Source organism: Melanerpes formicivorus, unplaced genomic scaffold (genome assembly GCF_026170545.1).
Source record: "Melanerpes formicivorus ecotype bairdi unplaced genomic scaffold, bMelFor1.0.p_v2 SCAF_40, whole genome shotgun sequence".
Taxonomy (NCBI): domain Eukaryota; kingdom Metazoa; phylum Chordata; class Aves; order Piciformes; family Picidae; genus Melanerpes; species Melanerpes formicivorus.
In genome coordinates, this window is record NW_027142392.1 from 6,035,118 (window position 1) to 6,053,891 (window position 18,774).

At 43.5% G+C, this 18,774-nt stretch overlaps 1 protein-coding gene across 5 annotated transcripts in view; it reads right to left on the reverse strand.

Moving 5' to 3' along the window:
- Positions 1-905: 905 nt before the first annotated feature.
- The window catches only part of SYBU (syntabulin), a 67,022-nt gene continuing 49,153 nt past the window's right edge, over positions 906-18,774 (reverse strand). For 2 of the 5 annotated variants that reach the window (XM_068158659.1, XM_068158660.1), the window contains exons 5-8: positions 7,884-7,986; positions 5,290-5,493; positions 4,214-4,360; positions 906-3,027 (exon numbers count right to left, since the gene is read on the reverse strand). In XM_068158659.1, the coding sequence (XP_068014760.1) occupies positions 1,914-3,027; positions 4,214-4,360; positions 5,290-5,493; positions 7,884-7,986 (1,568 nt within the window). In that variant the 3' untranslated portion in view covers positions 906-1,913. Of the gene's footprint in view, positions 3,028-4,213; positions 4,361-5,289; positions 5,494-7,883; positions 7,987-9,812; positions 11,357-18,774 lie in introns of those variants that run through there. The other 3 variants (XM_068158662.1, XM_068158663.1, XM_068158661.1) reach the window with 3 other exon arrangements.

Genomic DNA, 18,774 nt, shown 5'->3' on the forward strand with positions numbered 1-18,774 from the left:
AGTTAGAAGTAAAGCCCCTGAAAACATCATGAAAGCACATTTGTATTTTGGAGCCTTGAGTAACTCATTTCAAAACCTCGCAGGTGCTTCACCTTGCATGTTAGCCTTCCTGCATTGTTTAGCTGTGTGCTGCTTTGCTGTTCTTCCCTCCGTCTTGCTGCCCATATCTTAGCAGAGCTGCTCTAGGAATTGCTCCCATTTCCTCTATTATGTGCTGATATAATCTTAGAATTGTTTAAGATCATCAAGTCCATTCTCTCTCTGCCAGGTTAGTGCTAAACCATGTCCTTTGCACCACGGCTTTGCACTTACATTTTCAAGAACTTCAGGGGTGGTGAATCAACTACCCATCCCAGTGTTTGGAAACCCTTTCAGTGCAAAATTTTCTAATATCCAATCTAAACTTCCTCTGGTGCAACTTGAGGCCATTTTGTCTTGTCTTTTCACTTGTTGCTTGAGTGAAGAGACTGATCCCCCACCTGCCTCCACCCTCCTTTCAGGTATTTGTGAGTGAGGTTTCCCTTCAGACTCCTTTTCTGCAGATTAAAGAACCAAGTTGCATCTCACTGCACACTGAGACTGCATGACTCTTGTCCAGGTCAGACAAGACCCTCTGGACCTCTTAAATGCCAGGAAGACTGATAGTTTTCTGGGAACACATAAGTTTCAAGCTTTCAGAAGTCTGCAGTGGGTTGAATATGAGGTCACTGGCATTTGTTAATGCAGGGTGAGTGCTGCAGAGTGGGTGGCATGTGTGTCTGCAGACCAACTGGAGCCTTTTTCTGCAGCTGAGTGCTTATGCTTGCAGATCTGCTTAGGCTTTCTGACTATGTTCTCCAGGTCCTGATGGTTTCTTTTGCCCTCATCTGATGCCTCTGAGAGCTCAGCTGAGACAGGGCATTTTTTATAGCTTAGCTGCAATGAAACACTCACACATTTGGCATTTCTAGCATGCTTTACTGAACTTGTGATTATAAAGGTAATTTACAATAAAGCAATTAAATAAACAATAAGTTAAAATACAATACATTTATACATAGTATTTCCAAGGGCTCGAAAGACTATTGGGTTCCAATACATTAAGACTTTAAAACAACATTGAGATTCAAAGTGTATCCACACCTATACTGATCTTTGCAACAAGTTTCAAGACTCCCAACAAGGTACATTTTTGGTTACAGTCCCCCCTATATGTGTAAAACCAGTGAAATGCTCAAGCAATTGTACGACTGAGAAGAGCACTACACGAGACAGGCACGAACGATGTGCTGGAAGCCGCCTGGGGAAGATGAGTTTCACCTCTAAGTTGAATCGACACCTTGGACAACGAACGGAAAGCGCTAGCATGCTTTCTGGAGCACGTGTGTGATATGCTTAGTGGGAACAAGATTCCACCTCACTTGATGCTGTAGTTTCAAAAATGTGTGACGTTCATGCTGCCTAAAGAAATTCCCCCACCTTTCCCTGAGGCCATTTGCTCCCCTGTGTATCTCATGTTACTCTTGAGCCAGTGCAAAACACTTGCACAGTCCCCCAGTGAACCAGCTAGGGACAGAGACTGCCCTTGAACTCAGCAAAAAACCAAGAGTGCTAGCTGTAATTCACTCCTCATGTCCTCTGTGCAGCTGTGTTAGCAACACAGAGGCACCAGTGCAGGGGAGGGCCGAGGTGCCTGGGAGCAGGAGGACGACTTCTGTAGGCAGCAGTACTGTTAAAAACATCTTGTGGAACTACAGGGTTCAGCTTTTTTATTTCCAAACAAGGAACATGTTTTCAAACCAATTTATAGTGCAAATCAGAGAGTCGAAAACAAAATGATGGGCTCTGCCAGAATATACAATAACGTTTTACCATCTATCTCAACCCTCTTTCTTTCTGCCTCAGCCAGTTGGTTCCCAGGGACAAAGTGGACTTTAGGCTTTGATATCGAAGGGTGTGCGGCGTAAGGAGTGCAGGGCCACAAGGCAGCAACCACGAAGCAACGCTCCGATATTGTAAATGGGATCCGTTCCTCCTCTCTGAGTACTGAAAGCCCACATGATAGTTGGTACAACAGGGGCTGCTACAGCCAGGACATCTCTGAGGAGACTGCTGCTCCAGTATCTCCTCTTGATTCCTATCTGAGAGGAAGTGCTGACATAGCCAAAGGTTTCGTCATCATGTGGCTCTGTAAAATCAAGTTCTTTCATGAAACGGTTCTTAATAGATCCATGCTCTACCTTCCTGCAAGGAGACTCCATAGGAGACAAAAGGATGGCAGAGTTTGGATCACTTGGAGTTAAGTCCACTACGACACCAGAATCACTGAAGCTTCCAATAGAAAATTCACCCAGTTCCTTCAGTGAAGAAGGTGGGCTTAGAGGACTGGTATCTTGAGCTCTGAAGATGTTTTGAATGAGCTGCTCCACATCTAGGCTATATGGCACCACATCAGTCTGGACAGCCTGCTCCACTGTCATGTTGCTATTTTTCTCTTCCACCCAGGAAGATGTTATTTTTTCATCCAAAACATTTTCAAGCAGCTCTATCTTCACAGAAGAACTGGAGGGAGCTGGATCGCTCCAGTCAAAAGTTGTGTTGGTCAAACTCTCTCCAAATGGATCAGTCCCATTAGTTGTATCCTCAGTAAGAAGCAGCCCACTATCTGCCACCTCTTCCAAAGCCTGGTCCTCTGTGATAAGGCTGTCTGGCACCATGGCACACAACACTGACGGCTTCCCATCTGAGCCCCATGTGTACTCCAGGCACTGCTCATCCCTCGCAGAGCTGTTCTGAGCCATCTCCATGCTCTGCAGCAAAGATTCCAGTTTCTTGTTTTGAATATTTATGTCTGTGAAGTATTTCTGAATTTTTTTGTCTTTCTCAGCCAAGCTGTTTTTCATGGTTTCAATAACCTGTTTGAGTTGTTTAATTTCACTTCTTGCTTCCTTTAAGGCCAGCTCTGCCTCCACACGATTACACTCTTCTTCAATCCAGTCTTCCCTCATCCGCCCCAGCTGAGCTTTGAGCTCTTCTATTTCTGTTTCCCTGTAGCAAAATAAAAATGCTGTTAACACTTTAGCTGATTGGTCAGTTAGAGAGTCAATGTAAGGCTCCACCACATAGGGATGACTATGCTGCAGAAATGTGCACCACAGAGGGAAGCAAATGTGCACCACAGAGGGAAGCAAATTCTTCCCTGCACCATTCCCTGCCACTTCTGAGAAAGCTGGCAGAGGTGTAAACCAGTTGCTAAGGCATGCTAGCTGACTGCTAACTGGAGTCACTGACTTTGCCACACAGCCAGCATCCTTATGGACTCTGCTGTGATCTCAGACATTTTGAGGCACAAGTGGTCACCTCTAGGTGTCTGGTCCAACCAATAGAGGGGTTAACATTTCACCTACGGCCTTGACCTGGATGAAATGAGGTCAACAGATGTGCCTCCCAACAGCTCATCCTGAATGGACAGAGCCAGCACCGGCCTCGGGCAGAAGGACAGCTTGGCGATGCAGGCACCCAGCTTGCTTTGCCCAGTGTGGAGTCAGAGGCTGCTGTCTTTACTTGCAAGCAAGTGGGGAGAGGTTCCCCTGCAAGAGATTTAGCTCTTGCAGATGCAGAGGTCAAGCTCTCCAAGCTGGACCATGAGGTAGGTCTCTGAAACTCTGCCTTGGGGCTCTATTTAAAGACCTCTTTTTGCCTGCTTTGGCTATGTGTGCTGGAGACCCAGTTCTCAGACTGCATTTTTAGCAAGAGACAACATGTGTTGCTGTGTAATGCACATTGTCCTTTCTATGCACAGCAACCATGAAAAGGGCTATTGTGAAAAATTCAGTATCTAAGTGACAAAACTACAAGTGGGCACACTGATTTGTGTAACAGTTCTTTTGTCAGCAGAGAAGGGCAACCCTTGTAGTCATAACTCACTAACTGAGGTAGAACAGGAGTCCAAGGTAAAACACACTGGCAGGTAGAAACTGTTTGATGTATAAAAGGTCTCAATGCTAAGTGGGACCGGTAAAAAATTATCCTTTAAAAATATTCTGCTGGGAAATCCATATTCATAACTACTGAGTGGTACATACTGAGCATGCTGCGAAACCTGAAATCCCTGAAAACAATTTCTGAATGAACAATCTCTGCAGTCAAGAAATAAGTAAAAATGTTGAGGATTCCCACCCCTAACTGTTCCTGAATTGATCTTTCTAACTTTGATTTCTCAAGTGATGTGTACCTTTCTTTAAGTTTGCTCTCAGATTCCTTCAGCTTTGTTTTCAAATGCCGTACTGTAACTTCTTTCTGCTGCAGAGGAGTCAAGTATTGCTCTGGATTTTGTGGCTTAATGCTGTGATTATCACAAGAATTGTATCTCCCTGATCGCCTGAAAAGAAAAAAACAATAGAGAACCACAAACCATCACATAACATCACTCCTGTACGTCTTCACACCTGGCAAGAAGAAAAGCATCCCATTGAATGATACAAAACTGAGTCTATGTTCGACTCATTTGGGGCTCCTCAGTGTCCACTTAAGTGATTCCCTCTGTCAGAAATGGATGATTTGTGGCTATAGTGCAGATTTGCTATTTACTATGCTTAGTTTCAGTGCCACTACATCAAATGAGATGTTAACTGTGGAATACCTAGATATCTCCTAACCTGAAATGGGTGGTGTGCCCAAAAAACATTCAGCTGGACCACTGGCAAAGACACCCAGCTGTAGACACAGCCAGGTGAGGTAGCACAGAGGCTGTGTTTACACCTGAAACCTACATCTGTCCTATCTAGCTTTAGGTGTGCATCTGACATGCTTGCCTGTTGAGCTGCCTGAGACAGTGAGGGAGGCAGGGGCAGGAAATGGCAGCAGGGTGGTGGTAATTTCTTCTCTGCAATATGTGGTTTGTACTCTGACAGGTATCTTCTTTTCTTTCATATACAGGGACTGCACAGAGAGGTGCCTAAGGCTGATCACAGTGGTCTTTCACCTCAGTGTATAATGTTTGCTACACTACACCACCTAATGCTCTCTAAAGTGAAAGGACCCTTACAGTAAATCCTCATGAGAACTGGTGGCATGAAACCACATGAAGGAGCCTGCCTTGGAGTGAAAACTGACTATAAGCGGCTTTGACTAAAAGTAACCTTGAATTTTATAGCACCCTATTGTCTGCAAAGCCACCAATATGAGGAGTCACACCTATGCTGAGGAGCAAGGTGACTTTCTCAGTAACCCAGACAGCTGATCCCACATTACAGTGCAGAGAAGGTAATTCAGAGTGCTGAACACCAGGATGATGAAATAAAAACTTGCCTCATCACTGGGCTGCTGTCACTTCCTTTGTATGAGCCTGAGTTGCTGCTGCTGGCTGAAGAAGCCCTGTAACTCTGATGAATGTTAGCAGGACTCAGCTGGTTTTTGCACAGTGTTGACAAAGGATCCTTTTCACGGTTAGCAGGTGGGCTGGCTCCAGACTTGTAGGATAAGGATCCATTATTCCGACCATAAGGGCCACGACTAGAGGGAAACCAAAATGGTTAAAGCATGTTGCATTATCTTCATTGGGCAGCTAATTATGTGTCTTATTTTACATACAAAGTTGTCTAAACATGGATAACTGTGAGTGCTAATGAAGAAAGTCCTGAAGTCATCAGCCACCGCATGCTCCTGTGGGGCTCTTAGTTTGCATTACATGACTCAGGGCATCCTCGGCCATTTTCACATTTCTTTGCAGGTAGCAGGGTTCCAGTGATCATCCATGTTCCCTCAACCTCTGACTCCATTAAGCAATGAGGGAATTGAATCCTGCACTGGTGCCAGAATAAATATGTTTCAGCATTCCTTGGCCAGGTCTGTGGAGAGATGGCCAACCCTGGAGGTTTGCTGTAAGACTGCTTTGACGCTCCTCAGCAAGCAGGCTGAGGGATTGCAGCATGCAGTGAAAACAGATTTTGTTTTGCCACTGTTCTTTTCTGCCTTTGGCATGCTGGACGCTTCAGCTGTCATTGTCAGCTATTCATTCACTTAGATATAGTCTGAACCCCACTGACATCAGGCTGACATAGTATTAAAATAGACAAAAGCATGGCATTTTCTTCCTTCCTTCTCGTTTCCTTCATACATATCTATCTTTCTTTTCCCACTCTTTGTAAAATAATCTGACTGTCAACTGTGAATGTTTGAAAGCAATTGGTATGCACACTGCTTGAGAGCTGCCAAAGGGCTGAGGTGCCCTGAGGACAGCTACTCGCGGTGTGTTCTTTGCTTGCCCACTTGGTTTGCCTTTCCTGCGCTACCATGCTGCTACCTTCACCCTCCCATGCAAGAACACTGTAATGAAAGCACAGGTTTCAGAAAAATACAGAAGAAAAGGAAAATCCAGCCAGCAAAAGGCAGGGCTTGAACACAAAAATTTAAATACCACAGAAATAGGAAGCAAAATATCTTCTTAAAATTGTCTGACTTGGTTTCCTCCCTCCCCTGAAAATGGAACAGTTTATAAGGAACAGATGGTTGAGTGGCTGCTGCAAACCTTCATCACATTGCTGCGGTTTGGGTGATTTTATAATTATTTTACAACAAAGTGCGGGGCTGTGGTTTGTGACAACATTGAAGTATTTCATATTCGGTTAAGCCAAACAGTTGAAAAATAACATATTGCAAAGAAGACATCTCGTTCCACTCTGTACAGTAGAGAATCTACTTTGGTGTGAGGGAGAACTTACGTGGACTGTGCAGAACACAGCAAAGCATTTGAAGGAGCCTTCTTACAGAAGACTTCTGTCCAGCTGAGCAGGTCAGCGTGCTCTAATTTATAGTGATATTTAAATGCACAGTATGAAATGACACATAGTATTAGTGAAAGTAAGGCAATTTTAGGGCTTCATATTATACTTAGTACTGTTTTTCCCACAGCCAGTAACTTCATTTGGTAGATTTTATCTAGAGAGAGCTTAAGTAATGTTTATTTTTCTGAGAGTCTCACGATACAGATAGGAAGCTGCTCATTAAACAGCATTCTGCCAGTTTCTCTACACTGGGGTGCACTGCGACCTTGGAGTCTGAGTGACTCAAGCATATGTGTATCTTGCTGCTAGTCCCAGCCTCCCTGCCAGTTCTTCCACAGAGGGAAGGAAACCAGTCCTGTGAACTGGAACTCTTTCCACCTACTTCAAAAAAATGCAACCAGCAGGGACTGCGTGGGCAGAGCACAACGAGCGCTGCTCCCTCTCAACGCCCCCATATTCACAAGCTGTCTGGATTTGCGCTTCATACAAGGAAAAACCCTACAGAAACCTTTCCTGGGAAGTTCATTTAGATAGATGACTATGGTAGGTTGTTATTTTATTATTTTTTAAAAATAATTTTAATTTGCATACAGTTTTAGTAATATAAAGGTTGGGGAAGGGTGTTTAAGAAGAAAGCATCAAAGCCAGCATGATCTACTTCTTCCTACAAAAAATAAGGTCATGCTCTGGAAAGGAACACCCTGAGTTGATGATTTATTACTGGAAGAAAACAAAGTGGTAAGACTAAAAGGTTAAAGTTAACTGCTTAGCAACACTGCTGTTAACTAACATGCACCCAGTTTAACACACCTCTCCTCTACTCCTGCCAATGCCTTTTCTGCCTTACCTGATTGTATCTCTCATACTTGTTAGGATTAAACAACAAAACAATACCAGTTGGCTGATCTGGCACGCTGACAACTTTTGTGCTCCGAATACAGCATTTCTCTCAAGCCACAGTTCTCATTAGTGCAAGTGCTGGCCAAGAGCACAGTGTTGCCCAAGTTGTTTTAAAGCTCACAACACTGCCATTGCATGTATTAATTGCAAGGCCTTCCACGGCAGTCTGTCTTTGCACTAGCAACACTTGAAATATTCAGGAGAAACTGCTTCGCTTACTTGCGAGAAAAAGATGATCTTTTGCTTCCAGCAGCTGACATGTGGACTTCAGGCGCTGAAATACTGCCCGTGCTGCTCGAGGAGCTAAAATCAGCTTCACTCCCTGGAAAAGAAAAGGGAGGAGTGAAAGCACGATGGAATTTATAACTCAAAGACTGTTTTCAAAATAACAATGAATCACAGGCATCCTTCCTTTGTCCATCCCGTGTGAATGTCAGAAGTTGCATGACTTTCCAAAGTTGCATGACTTTCCCTGAGGACAAGCACTGGAGTCCATCCAGATTTGCAGCATTTCTTCAGAACTGGCACTTCAGCAGCAGCAGCAGAAAACAAACATTCAGGCACAAAACCCTCATGCTACAGAAGCCATTTTAAGGCTCAGCTAGGAACATTTGTTATGATAACCTGTTTGTTTTCTCACTGACATCAACGCTTGAACGAGGCTGCTCATGTGGCTCTTTCGGGAGCACAGTGATTAGAAGCACACACTTGTAACTGGAGATCTCATCTTACATTAAAACCATATGAAAATACTCCTTGCTGGGAGGAAAGCAGCTTCTGTTTTGGTTTCTGAGATGATGTACACATACATGTATCCATGCATTAATGTGTGAAGGCTAACAGAGAATGCACACACATATATAGGTACACACATAGGCAGGTTTTCATGTGGCACAGAAGCATAGTAAGGCAGTTCTAATAGCCTTAAGTAATCCAATAATCACGTGTGGCTCTCAAGTGCTTCTCGGGTGCCAAGCCATCTATCAGACTACTGACTTTCTATGGATCACATTTTTCCCACCCCCCACCCCAGGCTCTGGCATATGCAAGGAAAACTGCTCACATTTTCCTAAGGTCAGTACTTTGCTAAGGTAGATGTACAAACAAAGTCTTATCATCTGGAATCTCTCCCCCCAAATTAGGATATTTTGTAGTCTGTCACTCAGATGGCAAACATCCCAGGCCACATCCAGGTCTCATGCTGCAGCACCACAATAGTGGGTGGTAACTGCATCTGAGGGGACAGAAATAACTTTCCAATATCCTTTAAGCAGCCAGTCAGGAGAAACTTCTCTCACTCCAGAATTACCGGGTGCTGTCCCCTGCATAAACACTCAAGGCCAGTTGCTGCAGACTAGCCACAAATCCATTTCTGCTATCTTTCCCATGAGAGGAAGATGCAGCTGCATATACCATCATCCTCATCACAGCAGATAAACCTCCAAGTGCACTATCTTTCTCAAATCACTTGCAGTGTTGATGGTCATGGGCATGTCTTGAAGTCCTGAATACTCAGGACTGGGAAAAGGCCTTAATGGAGCTGTCCTCACTGCCTTGAAGAGGATGAGATCCAGCAATCTTCATTAACATCTGGCAACTCGTACCAACTGGTCTTAGGATCAGAGGTGTTCAGATTTAACCCAATACTTTCCCAACCTCACCAGCTCTGAGACCAGCTCCTGTTTCTCTGTGCCTCTGATTTAGCCCAGTCCAGAATACTCCTCAGCCCAATTTCAGAGTGCTCAAATGCAAAGCTTAGCTTTTCAAAAGAATATCCTCCTTGGAACCCAGTTTTATCATCTCTCACCAACTCCATGCCCAGAACAACACTCCTGATGATCGGACCCAAGTCATCACAGCTGTAACCAGATTAGAACTGCATGTGAGTTTGAGAGGGGGAGCAGCAAAGCTGCTTTGTTTCACAAAATATTCACATCAAGTCTACAGATGCAGATGTCAGTGACCCTCTCCTTGGGGAAGCAAAATGATCGTGGGATACAACATCCAAAGCTGCAACAGTGCTTTCCTGATAAACAAAACATTCCCATCTTCAAAACTAAAGTACATTCCAAATACTGTCTTGGTACCCCACTACACCCCAATCTTTCCCAAACAAGACCCAAACAGGAAAACATGTCACACACATACCATACCTCTGCCGTCTGGGCCCCCAAAGCATTCCTGCCCTTGCAAGATGCCAACAGCTTTCCAAGCCAAGTCCTGGCTATGACAGAGAACAGGAGCCCTAGCCAAGGCTTATCTCTACTTAAGTAGACCACATCATAATCAGATCTTGCTATCGAAAGCATGTCAAGGAAGCAAGGCTTAATAATCACCTCTCCCTGACCCAGCTGGCTTGTGGCACGGCACGGGGAAGGGCTGCCGAGCCCTGCCGATAAGAGTCAGCAGAGCCTGAAAAGGCAACCACCTCGAAGGCTGAGTTTTCTGACAGACTGAACTGTGCCAGAGACCAGGAGCTGTAGCTGCAAAGCATGAATTAACCTGTCTGGCCTCAATTCTGATAATAGCTGCACATAAGCTTAACAGTGGGCACAGGAGACTACTTATGCTTAAAATTAGGCGTGGGGCTATTTATAGGATCGTCAAGAACATTTTGTAAATTAAAGGGGTCACTGCTAGTATTGTTTCCAAGTGTGTTAGTGATGTTAAAGCCAACTCTGAATGTAGCAGAGCTTGACAGCGATGTTACTAGGCGAATTTGCAAAATATTTTCTCCCATTTGGTAGACATCTCTAAGTAAAACAACATCTCTCCATTTAATATTGTCTGCAACATATTCTCCTGAGTAAGTGTGAATTCTGTCTTACAAATGTCTTAACAAACAGACAAAACTCCTTGCCCAGCATCAATGTGGGTAGGAGGTGAACACAGCCTCTCATCTCTCCTAACGCCTTTCTACAGGCTGACAGCTCCCTAAGGCCACCTGTTGACTATTTTTGTCACTGTGACAATGTGATTGCAGAAGTTCACACAGGTAAGCCCCAGAACAGACTGCTGATCCAATGTTAACCTTGAAAGAGGTTGAAGCTCCTCAAAACCATATTTTGTCCTAGGTGGCCATAACATTTGTTTGGCTCTAATGTGACTCTCCTGTTAAGGGGACTATCTTACCCACCCTATCTTACCCACCTGCAAAAGATGTGTTGGGCTGCTGGATTCAGCAATATCTCATCTGAAATTAATTCATACATATTCTTCCATGCTCCAGCCACTCAGTGCCACAGTACCAACAGCCTTCTGGCAGATGAGCCAACTTGGGTATATGCTCTGATGGAAAAGTTTGTGCTGTATGAATGGCATTTGACACTAGGAGCCTGTTGTTCTGGCTTCCCCTTGCCTCACAGCAGGTTCTGAGCAGCAGCACACCCACGCCACAGGAGGAAAACTATGCACTGCTCTGTGCAGTGGGAAGAACAACACAAGGATGGCCAATAAAGTACTGTAACATTTTCCTGCATTGCTCTTTCCCTGGAACACCTCTCTGAGAAGCAGGAATGGAATTGTGTAATGCCTAGCACTGCCACTCCACTTTGCTGTTTGATGGGCCATGTCACCAAGCTAAGAGTGTGACGCTGACAGCATCCTGCTTTGGGCTGCCTTTGGACCTCCTTGCTGCCCTGACAGGACCACACCAGTCACCCAGCTCCATCTGACATGGAGGGGAGGAGAAGGCAGCCTGCAACCCTGTCACTGCATGCTACACCCTGTGAGTAGGAGTGCAGATAACATGGACAGGCACAACCCAGGCAGAGAGCCATGAAGGTGTGGCAGAAGCCTCATGCTCCTCTGGGCCATGGGCTGGGGACATTGCTCAGGGGGCTAATGCTGTCCATGCCACAGCATGGGAAACAACTGGAGAACTTCCTACTAGTTACTCCAGGGCAGATTTCACATCCTACAAGTGATGAAATTACAAATTTCAGGGTGGGACTGAGGAAAACTAAAAAGAGCTGCCTGGGCAAGGGCAGGAACACAACCAGCTAGCTCTGGTGCATGTTTATTCCACTCATGCAGTGTAGCCATTGTGCCTACATTTTGGCAAGAAAACTCCATCTTTAACTCTGCTCTTTGCACTGTCTCAGTCACAGTGCAAGGATAATGACACAGCTCAGTGACCACATCACACATTGCATTCACAACTTTACAGGTATGTTTGGCTTACTGGGACAGCATGCAAGCACAGAAACACCACGCCACATCTCTATGTGTGTACAGAAAGACAGGATACGTGTCTTGCAGAATCAACCAGGTTGGAAAAGACCTCAGAGATCATCAAGTCCAACCTATTACCTAATACCTCATGGCAACTAAACCATGGCTCTAAGTGCCACATATAATATTTTTTTTAACACCTCCAGGGACAGTGACTCCAGCACTTCCCTTGGGCAGCACATTCCAATGGCCAATTACTCTTTCTGTGAAGAATTTCCTCCTCGCCTCCAGCCTAAACTTCCCCTGGCACAGCTTGAGACTGTGTTCTGTTGCTGGTTACCTGGGAGAAGAGACCAACCCCCATCTGTCTATAACCTCCTTTCAGGTAGTTGTAGAGAGCAATAAGGTCTCCCCTGAGCCTCCTCTTCTCCAGGCTAAACAGCCCCAGCTCTCCCAGCCTCTCTTCATAGGGCTTGTGCTCCAGACCTCTCAGTCTTGTTGCCCTTCTCTGGACACATTGAAGTATCTCAATATCCTTCTTAAATTGAGGAGCCCTGAACTGGTCACAGTACTCAAGGTGTGGTCTAACCAGTACTGAGTACAGGGTAGAATGACTTCCCTGCTCCTGCTGGCCACACTATTTCAGATACAGGCCAGGATGCCATTGGCCTTTTTGGCCACCTGGGCACACTGCTGGCTCATGTTCAGCCTACTGTCAACCAGTACCCCCAGGTCCCTTTCTGCCTGGCTGCTCTCCAGCCACTCCAACCCCAGCCTGTAGCACTGTATGGGGTTGTTGTGGCCAAAGTGCAGAACCTGGCACTTGGACTTGTTGAATGTCATCCTGTTGGACTTCACCCATCTGTCCAGCCTGTTAAGGTCCCTCTCTCTTACACAGAGTCACACAACAACCTCACATGCATGCCTGGAGCACGGCATCCCACTCTGCTATTTCTAGCCCTAACTGATGGTTGGCTACCTTGTTTGGTCTTCTGGCCTTGATATTAAAATTTTGCCTGCACTTCAGCATTTGATCCTTTTCCCTCTATGAGAATAAAGCTCAAACTTTCTTGTGTGCATTTTGTTATCCAAAATAGTAAGATTAAAATACAGAAAAAAATGAAAAAGTTCAAGTAATATCTGTGACAGGACCACTGACAGCTGAGCAGCAGAACTGGATTTCCAGAACTCAGGATGCATGTGGGCTTAGTAAAATTTAGTCTCGTTGGTTGTCTTTCCTATTAGCAAGTTCACCACTGTTCCATAGCTGCTAAGGTATATAGACCACTGAGCTTACCTACTTTCTGACTTCATAAACATGACCTCTTTATATATATCTATATATATCTCAATGCTAGGTTTTGCATATAGTCACCTAGTGATACAGGGCTGTAAATAAAACACTGCTGACAGAGACAGCTTGTCCTGAAAATGTAAAGCACTTAAATTTGCTGAGTATCCTTATCTTCAAAAACATCCTGTTATACAGCAAAGAGATCAAAATATGCATACATGTTCACCACTCTAGTGTAGCAACTAAGCAGAGTCAGTGGCTTGCTATCTCTGTAGATAACTTTGTTTAGAGATCCCAGGAGAAGAGACTGGGCCTAGCTGTGTAATAAACTTCAACAAAGCCATTAGAAGCAGCTGGCAAAGTAAAGAGAATTAAGCTGTAATGCCCACTATTCAAAGGACCAGTGTTTTCAAGAGATTTGGTTTCATCTATCTTCAAACCTTTAACCTACCACTACATCTGTAGTTCCTGTCTTTCATAAGCTGTTATGCTCTACCTCTGCCCATGTCTTACATCCTCCACTACTGTGAGGTCTAAGGTCAGTGGAGGAAACTGAGGATGACCAGTAGGTTGCAGTGGTTCAGGAACTCCTATGAGAAGAGTGGATTTGAATTTTGGTCTAAGGAAAGCACTGAACTCTGATCTTTTCCCCAAGCTCTAACTGTTCAGCTGGGATACAAAACTGGGTAGTAACTCCAGCATTGGCCATATTTCAAAGGAATGAAAAGTAAAGGGTGCTTCCACTCATGGAGATGGTAAGGGTACAGAAAGGAGGTTCAGAGTGAATCTGAGGAACACACATGGGCACACTGAGAAGTAAGTGGCTAGGTCTGGGAGATGGACACTCTTCTCTGGCATCTTCTGTGGACTGGTGAAGGTGTGTCCCTGCCTGGCATGCTCTCTGCCATGAATCATGGATTTCAAGATTCCCCTCTTATTTTCCAAGCAGTTTAGTCATCAAGCTCAGATTTGAGTTGCACTCCCAGGATGACGATGAGAATCTGGGCACTGCAATGCCTGGCAGTGTCAATCCTGAGAGTATCAACAGGCATTGCCTCCCCTACTCACTGCTGGCCAGTGAAGCCATCACTTCCCACCCAGCTGCTTGCCCATGCTCACTCATCAGACAGATCTGTTAATAACATCTCAGCTGACTGCACACCGTGCAGTAACAGCTGGTAGCTTGGGCAGCTGGCAAAGATGCAGTCAGAGAGGATGCGAAGGAAAATTTTCAGTGTGACTCTCCATACATCTTTCAAACCTGCTGGGTGAAGAAAATTCCAGTTCAATATCAGACTTTGGGAAAAAAACTGCACTGCAGATCCTGCTTCTCTGTGTTTGGATCTACACTTGATGTTACAAATGATCAATTCAGACTGATGGTTTTGTGATCTAAACTGATTTTTATTCATCTTGTTTGCTTACTCTTCTTACTTTGGAGGAAGGGTTGTTACCAAATCATTAAAATGTATCCCATTAAGCAGCTTTCTGATCTCAGCTAAATATCACAGTTTTGGTAGCAATCTGAACTACATTAATGCAAATTGTAAGCACTGTGGATCTCAAAATGAATACAGAATATGACTTGTGTATGCTGCGAAACCACAATCAATCAAGTTGAGAGCCATCATGTATATTCTGCACATCACTCTGATCTGGGTTTGTGTTTTTCTTAATTGGTTTTAATTAATGAATTTGTAGACCAGCCACAAGCAGATGTTGGAACAGACAAAGAGCACTGTAAGTTGCTTTTGGTGTTTTGGTGCTTTATACACTTTAAGGAAATTCTTCATACAAAACATCAACCTCACCTAATTATTTTTTTGTGCTCCTACACGCAGTTTGAGCTAACAACACCTTTAAAATGGCTCTCATAAATTTTCTCTTCTCAGCCTGACATGACCTTTGTCATGGGGAACATATGTTCAGAAAGGAACCATCTGGGGAACTTATCTTCCTGTTCAAGCAAAGAAGCACTTTGGATCAGAGATGGAAGGATGCTGCTCAATAAAAAACAACCTCAATAGAAACACTGAGAGGGGAGGTTAGAAAAGTACAGATAGTTGTATTACCTGATGATCAACTTGCATATGACAGTTTTATAAGATGTATGTGCAAATCCAGCTACGGAAAAGTATCTTTTATAAGCATGTAGTATCACCTCAGGGCTTTTTTTTTGTGTATATGGTAATAGTATTTGAAAGGAAATGGATAGGCTGGTCAAAAGTATTTTTAGGAGCTGGAAAATGTCATCTTTGGCAGGGATGACTCAGTAGTACACAGAAAGGGAGTGAACTCCATCACAAACCAGGAAAACGTCCCAGCCCCAGCCCTCTCATCATGTTGGTGACAGAATTTCAACAAAGAGCTTTCAGAGGTCCCTTCAACACATCTAGATCTGCTTCCCATGCACAAGGAGAGAGGCTGGCTGCAGCACTGCATAGGCACGTGCTCACAGTATGTAAGCAAATTCATGAAATCACATGTTAAACCTGATTCAGCTGAAAGCTTTTGCACAGTCACCCTTGGCATAAGACATATGGTTTCCATTATAATGTACATAAAACATTTTATATCAATTTGACATGTTTTCAACAGGCAAGGAGAAAAAAAACCAACAGCCCCCCCTAAAAACACTGGAAGGAGAAATGTATCAGGGAGGTAACTAAGTAAACAACCCTGCAGTTCCAGGATGAAAAGCAAAATTTGTCATAAGCTAATCAACTATTTAATGTGCACATTGAATACAAAAAAAAATAATTCAGTTCAAGTGTCATCTATTGAAAAGCACAGTGAAACTCTACTTAGTATATTGATTGATTGCTTTAGCTGTATTTTTTTCAGTAATAAAGCCAAGGCAGGTCCAAGGACAATCCACTTTGTGTTATGACTGCTGTCATTTGCTGCTTTATTTCCTCAGTAGCACTCTTATCATTAAGAAGCACAAGTGACAGCGAAGAAACCTGTGCTTTTTCAGCTTATTAATCCTTGTAGTCTGTGGTCACAGTGTATTCTGCCAGCTCTAGTGAACAGTCACAGCCTGCCCAGGTTTCACAGTCTAACAGCTTCCTATTACAGAATTTCAGAAGGGAGGAACAGAGACCTATAATGAAGTGCCGCAGCACTCAAAGCAGGACAAGGCTCATAAAACTAATAAAATATGAAACAAACCCTGCAGACTTTTCATTTCCTTTAAATGTAATTTATGTAATGGTATATAAAAAGTAGGTTCCCTGGTTTATTATGTCACATTAAAGGCCATGTATTTCAAGCTCCTTGGGGAAGCAATGTCCACCTTTCAGTGGCTGGAGGCTGGAGTTGTACAAGGATGACACGTCTGACACGTCTGCTACATCGCTTGGGAAATACCTTGCATCAGTCTCAACCAGCAAAGCTTCTCAGCTGTGTAAAACTCTTGTTTCTGGGCATGCCAAGAAACAGGTCAGCTATAAAAGCTCTCAGCGGTTTGGTGTCTGGCTCCTGCCTAAAGATCGGGGTGGGTGTTTCACACTACAAATACGTCAGGTTCCATACAAAAGCTTCCCAAGGAAAGCTCTTTTCTGGTGGTTGATTTACTAGGGAAAGAAAGGATCCACCTGGGATTTGCAGGGCCAGATTAAGCTTTGAACTGGGATTAAGCTTTGAGGCTGCACAACATCTCCCTATTAGGAACATTCACTGCATCCATCCTCTCAGCTTATCATGCCCCTCCCCAGCTCCTCTATAGATCCACCCAAATTTGGATAGCTGCCTGTCTTCATTATCCCCTGCTACATGCAGTCATCCAAACAGGACTGAATTTCCCACAGCTCCCCCCTCCATCAGGACAATCTACTCAGCCCTGCATCCAGAGTCTTGGTCAAAGTTGGTCAACCTACTCTTCCAGCTGCTGGGTTTTATTTAACGTTTTCAATTTTTGCTTTACTTATTGGAACAAGTATTGGACACGTATTTTCCCCCTTCTCCAAGGCTCTTCTTGATTTCAGAATAGTATCTTCCAAGCTGAGAACTAAAACAGAGTGAAGGTATCTAAAACACAGCTTCACCAGGATTTAGATATCTAGGCAGATAAAAGCAAGTAAAATGCAACTGCTTTGAATAGGCTTAGTATTCAAAATGGAACCACTACCTGCTAAGACATTAGATATCAAGGCAGTAACCACAATGAAAGCACAATGAGATTTGCATGACTAAGATAATGATATTCCTTTAGCTTCCCATGCCTATATATAAATATATGAAAACATAAGGAAAATATTGACATATCCACTTGTGATCCACTAAACAGTCACACCACTCAATACTGCTGCAAAAGTGTTGAAAGTAATTACTTGGAAGGCAACACAAACTTTTAGGTAGTAATCTGGTCACCAAAAAAAAACAAAGTTCAAGGAACTACTAATGATTTAAAGTAAAATCATAAATGGACAGGAAATAGAAAATCAGAATTCTCTACTTTCTGTTTGAAACAATGCTTTAACTTTGCAAACCAATAAATTCGTTCCTTTTATTTTTAAAGGGGGTAAAAACCATAACAAAAACATCTCCCCAAATATTCTAAATATTTTAGGTTGAACATTGCCTTTGTTCACTCTGAAACAAAGGTTTTTCTTTAGTGTTTTGATTTGGCAGCAAACCTCCAAACCAGTTATTTGCATAGCTCCACTTTGAAGGTGGCGAGATGTCAGACAAAACAAAAATAGCCCCTGCAAAGGAAAAAAATAGAAGAGGAAGCAATCTATCAATTCTCGAGTAAACATTGCTTAGAAGGCAGTTTAAATCCCAGGATTCTCATTAAAAAGGCATTAATAACCTGGAGGAATTCCAAAAAAGGTCAACAATAATGATAACAGGATTACAGGTCACTGTTTCTGGAAGGAGATTAAGGGAATGCAATTTGTGTATTCCAGGATGAAAATGAATACTGGCAACACTGTTTATCATGGGGAGGAAGAATACAGCTGGAATACTGCAAAAAACCCCATGTACCAGCAACACAGGATTCTGGCTGTGATGTGTGTTATTTAAGGAAAAATTACTTGAAATAAAAACTGATGGTTGGTGGGAGCTGTGCATAGCTGAAGTAGGTTCAGAATACTTTAGCTGGGCAATCAGAAAGGTATTTTAAACGCTGGCATAAATAATACAGATTGTCATTTAAAAGCAGAGCACACACACACACACAAAAAAATATCCTAAGGGAACATTCATAATGGGCTCTTTTGTATGCACAGTGTTCCTGTGGAGGTGAAGCAGGCTGAAAAACCACAGAAAAAAGCCAGAAGGGGCATCAAATTTGTTGTGGTAAATACAGAAATTGCAACGCGTGTTCCAGCTTGACCTCACACACATTTTAAAACAAATACTTAGAAGTGTGCAGTGTGACTAGCATTGATTTGTCTTTTGGTTTTTTTATGGCTCATATTCCACTTTGGATTAGCAGAGGAGAGGGAAAAAACCCCTGCTTGAATATAGCAATATATATATATTAATCTAAATAATCTATAAATATCACTGCTATAGGCATCTTCCCTACCTGCCTCAGCCCTGACCTCTAAACTGCAGTGTTCTTCTTACACCAGGCACACAGCCATCTTTTTCAGATGCAGAAGCACATCCCCACAATCCCCAGGAGACCTGCAT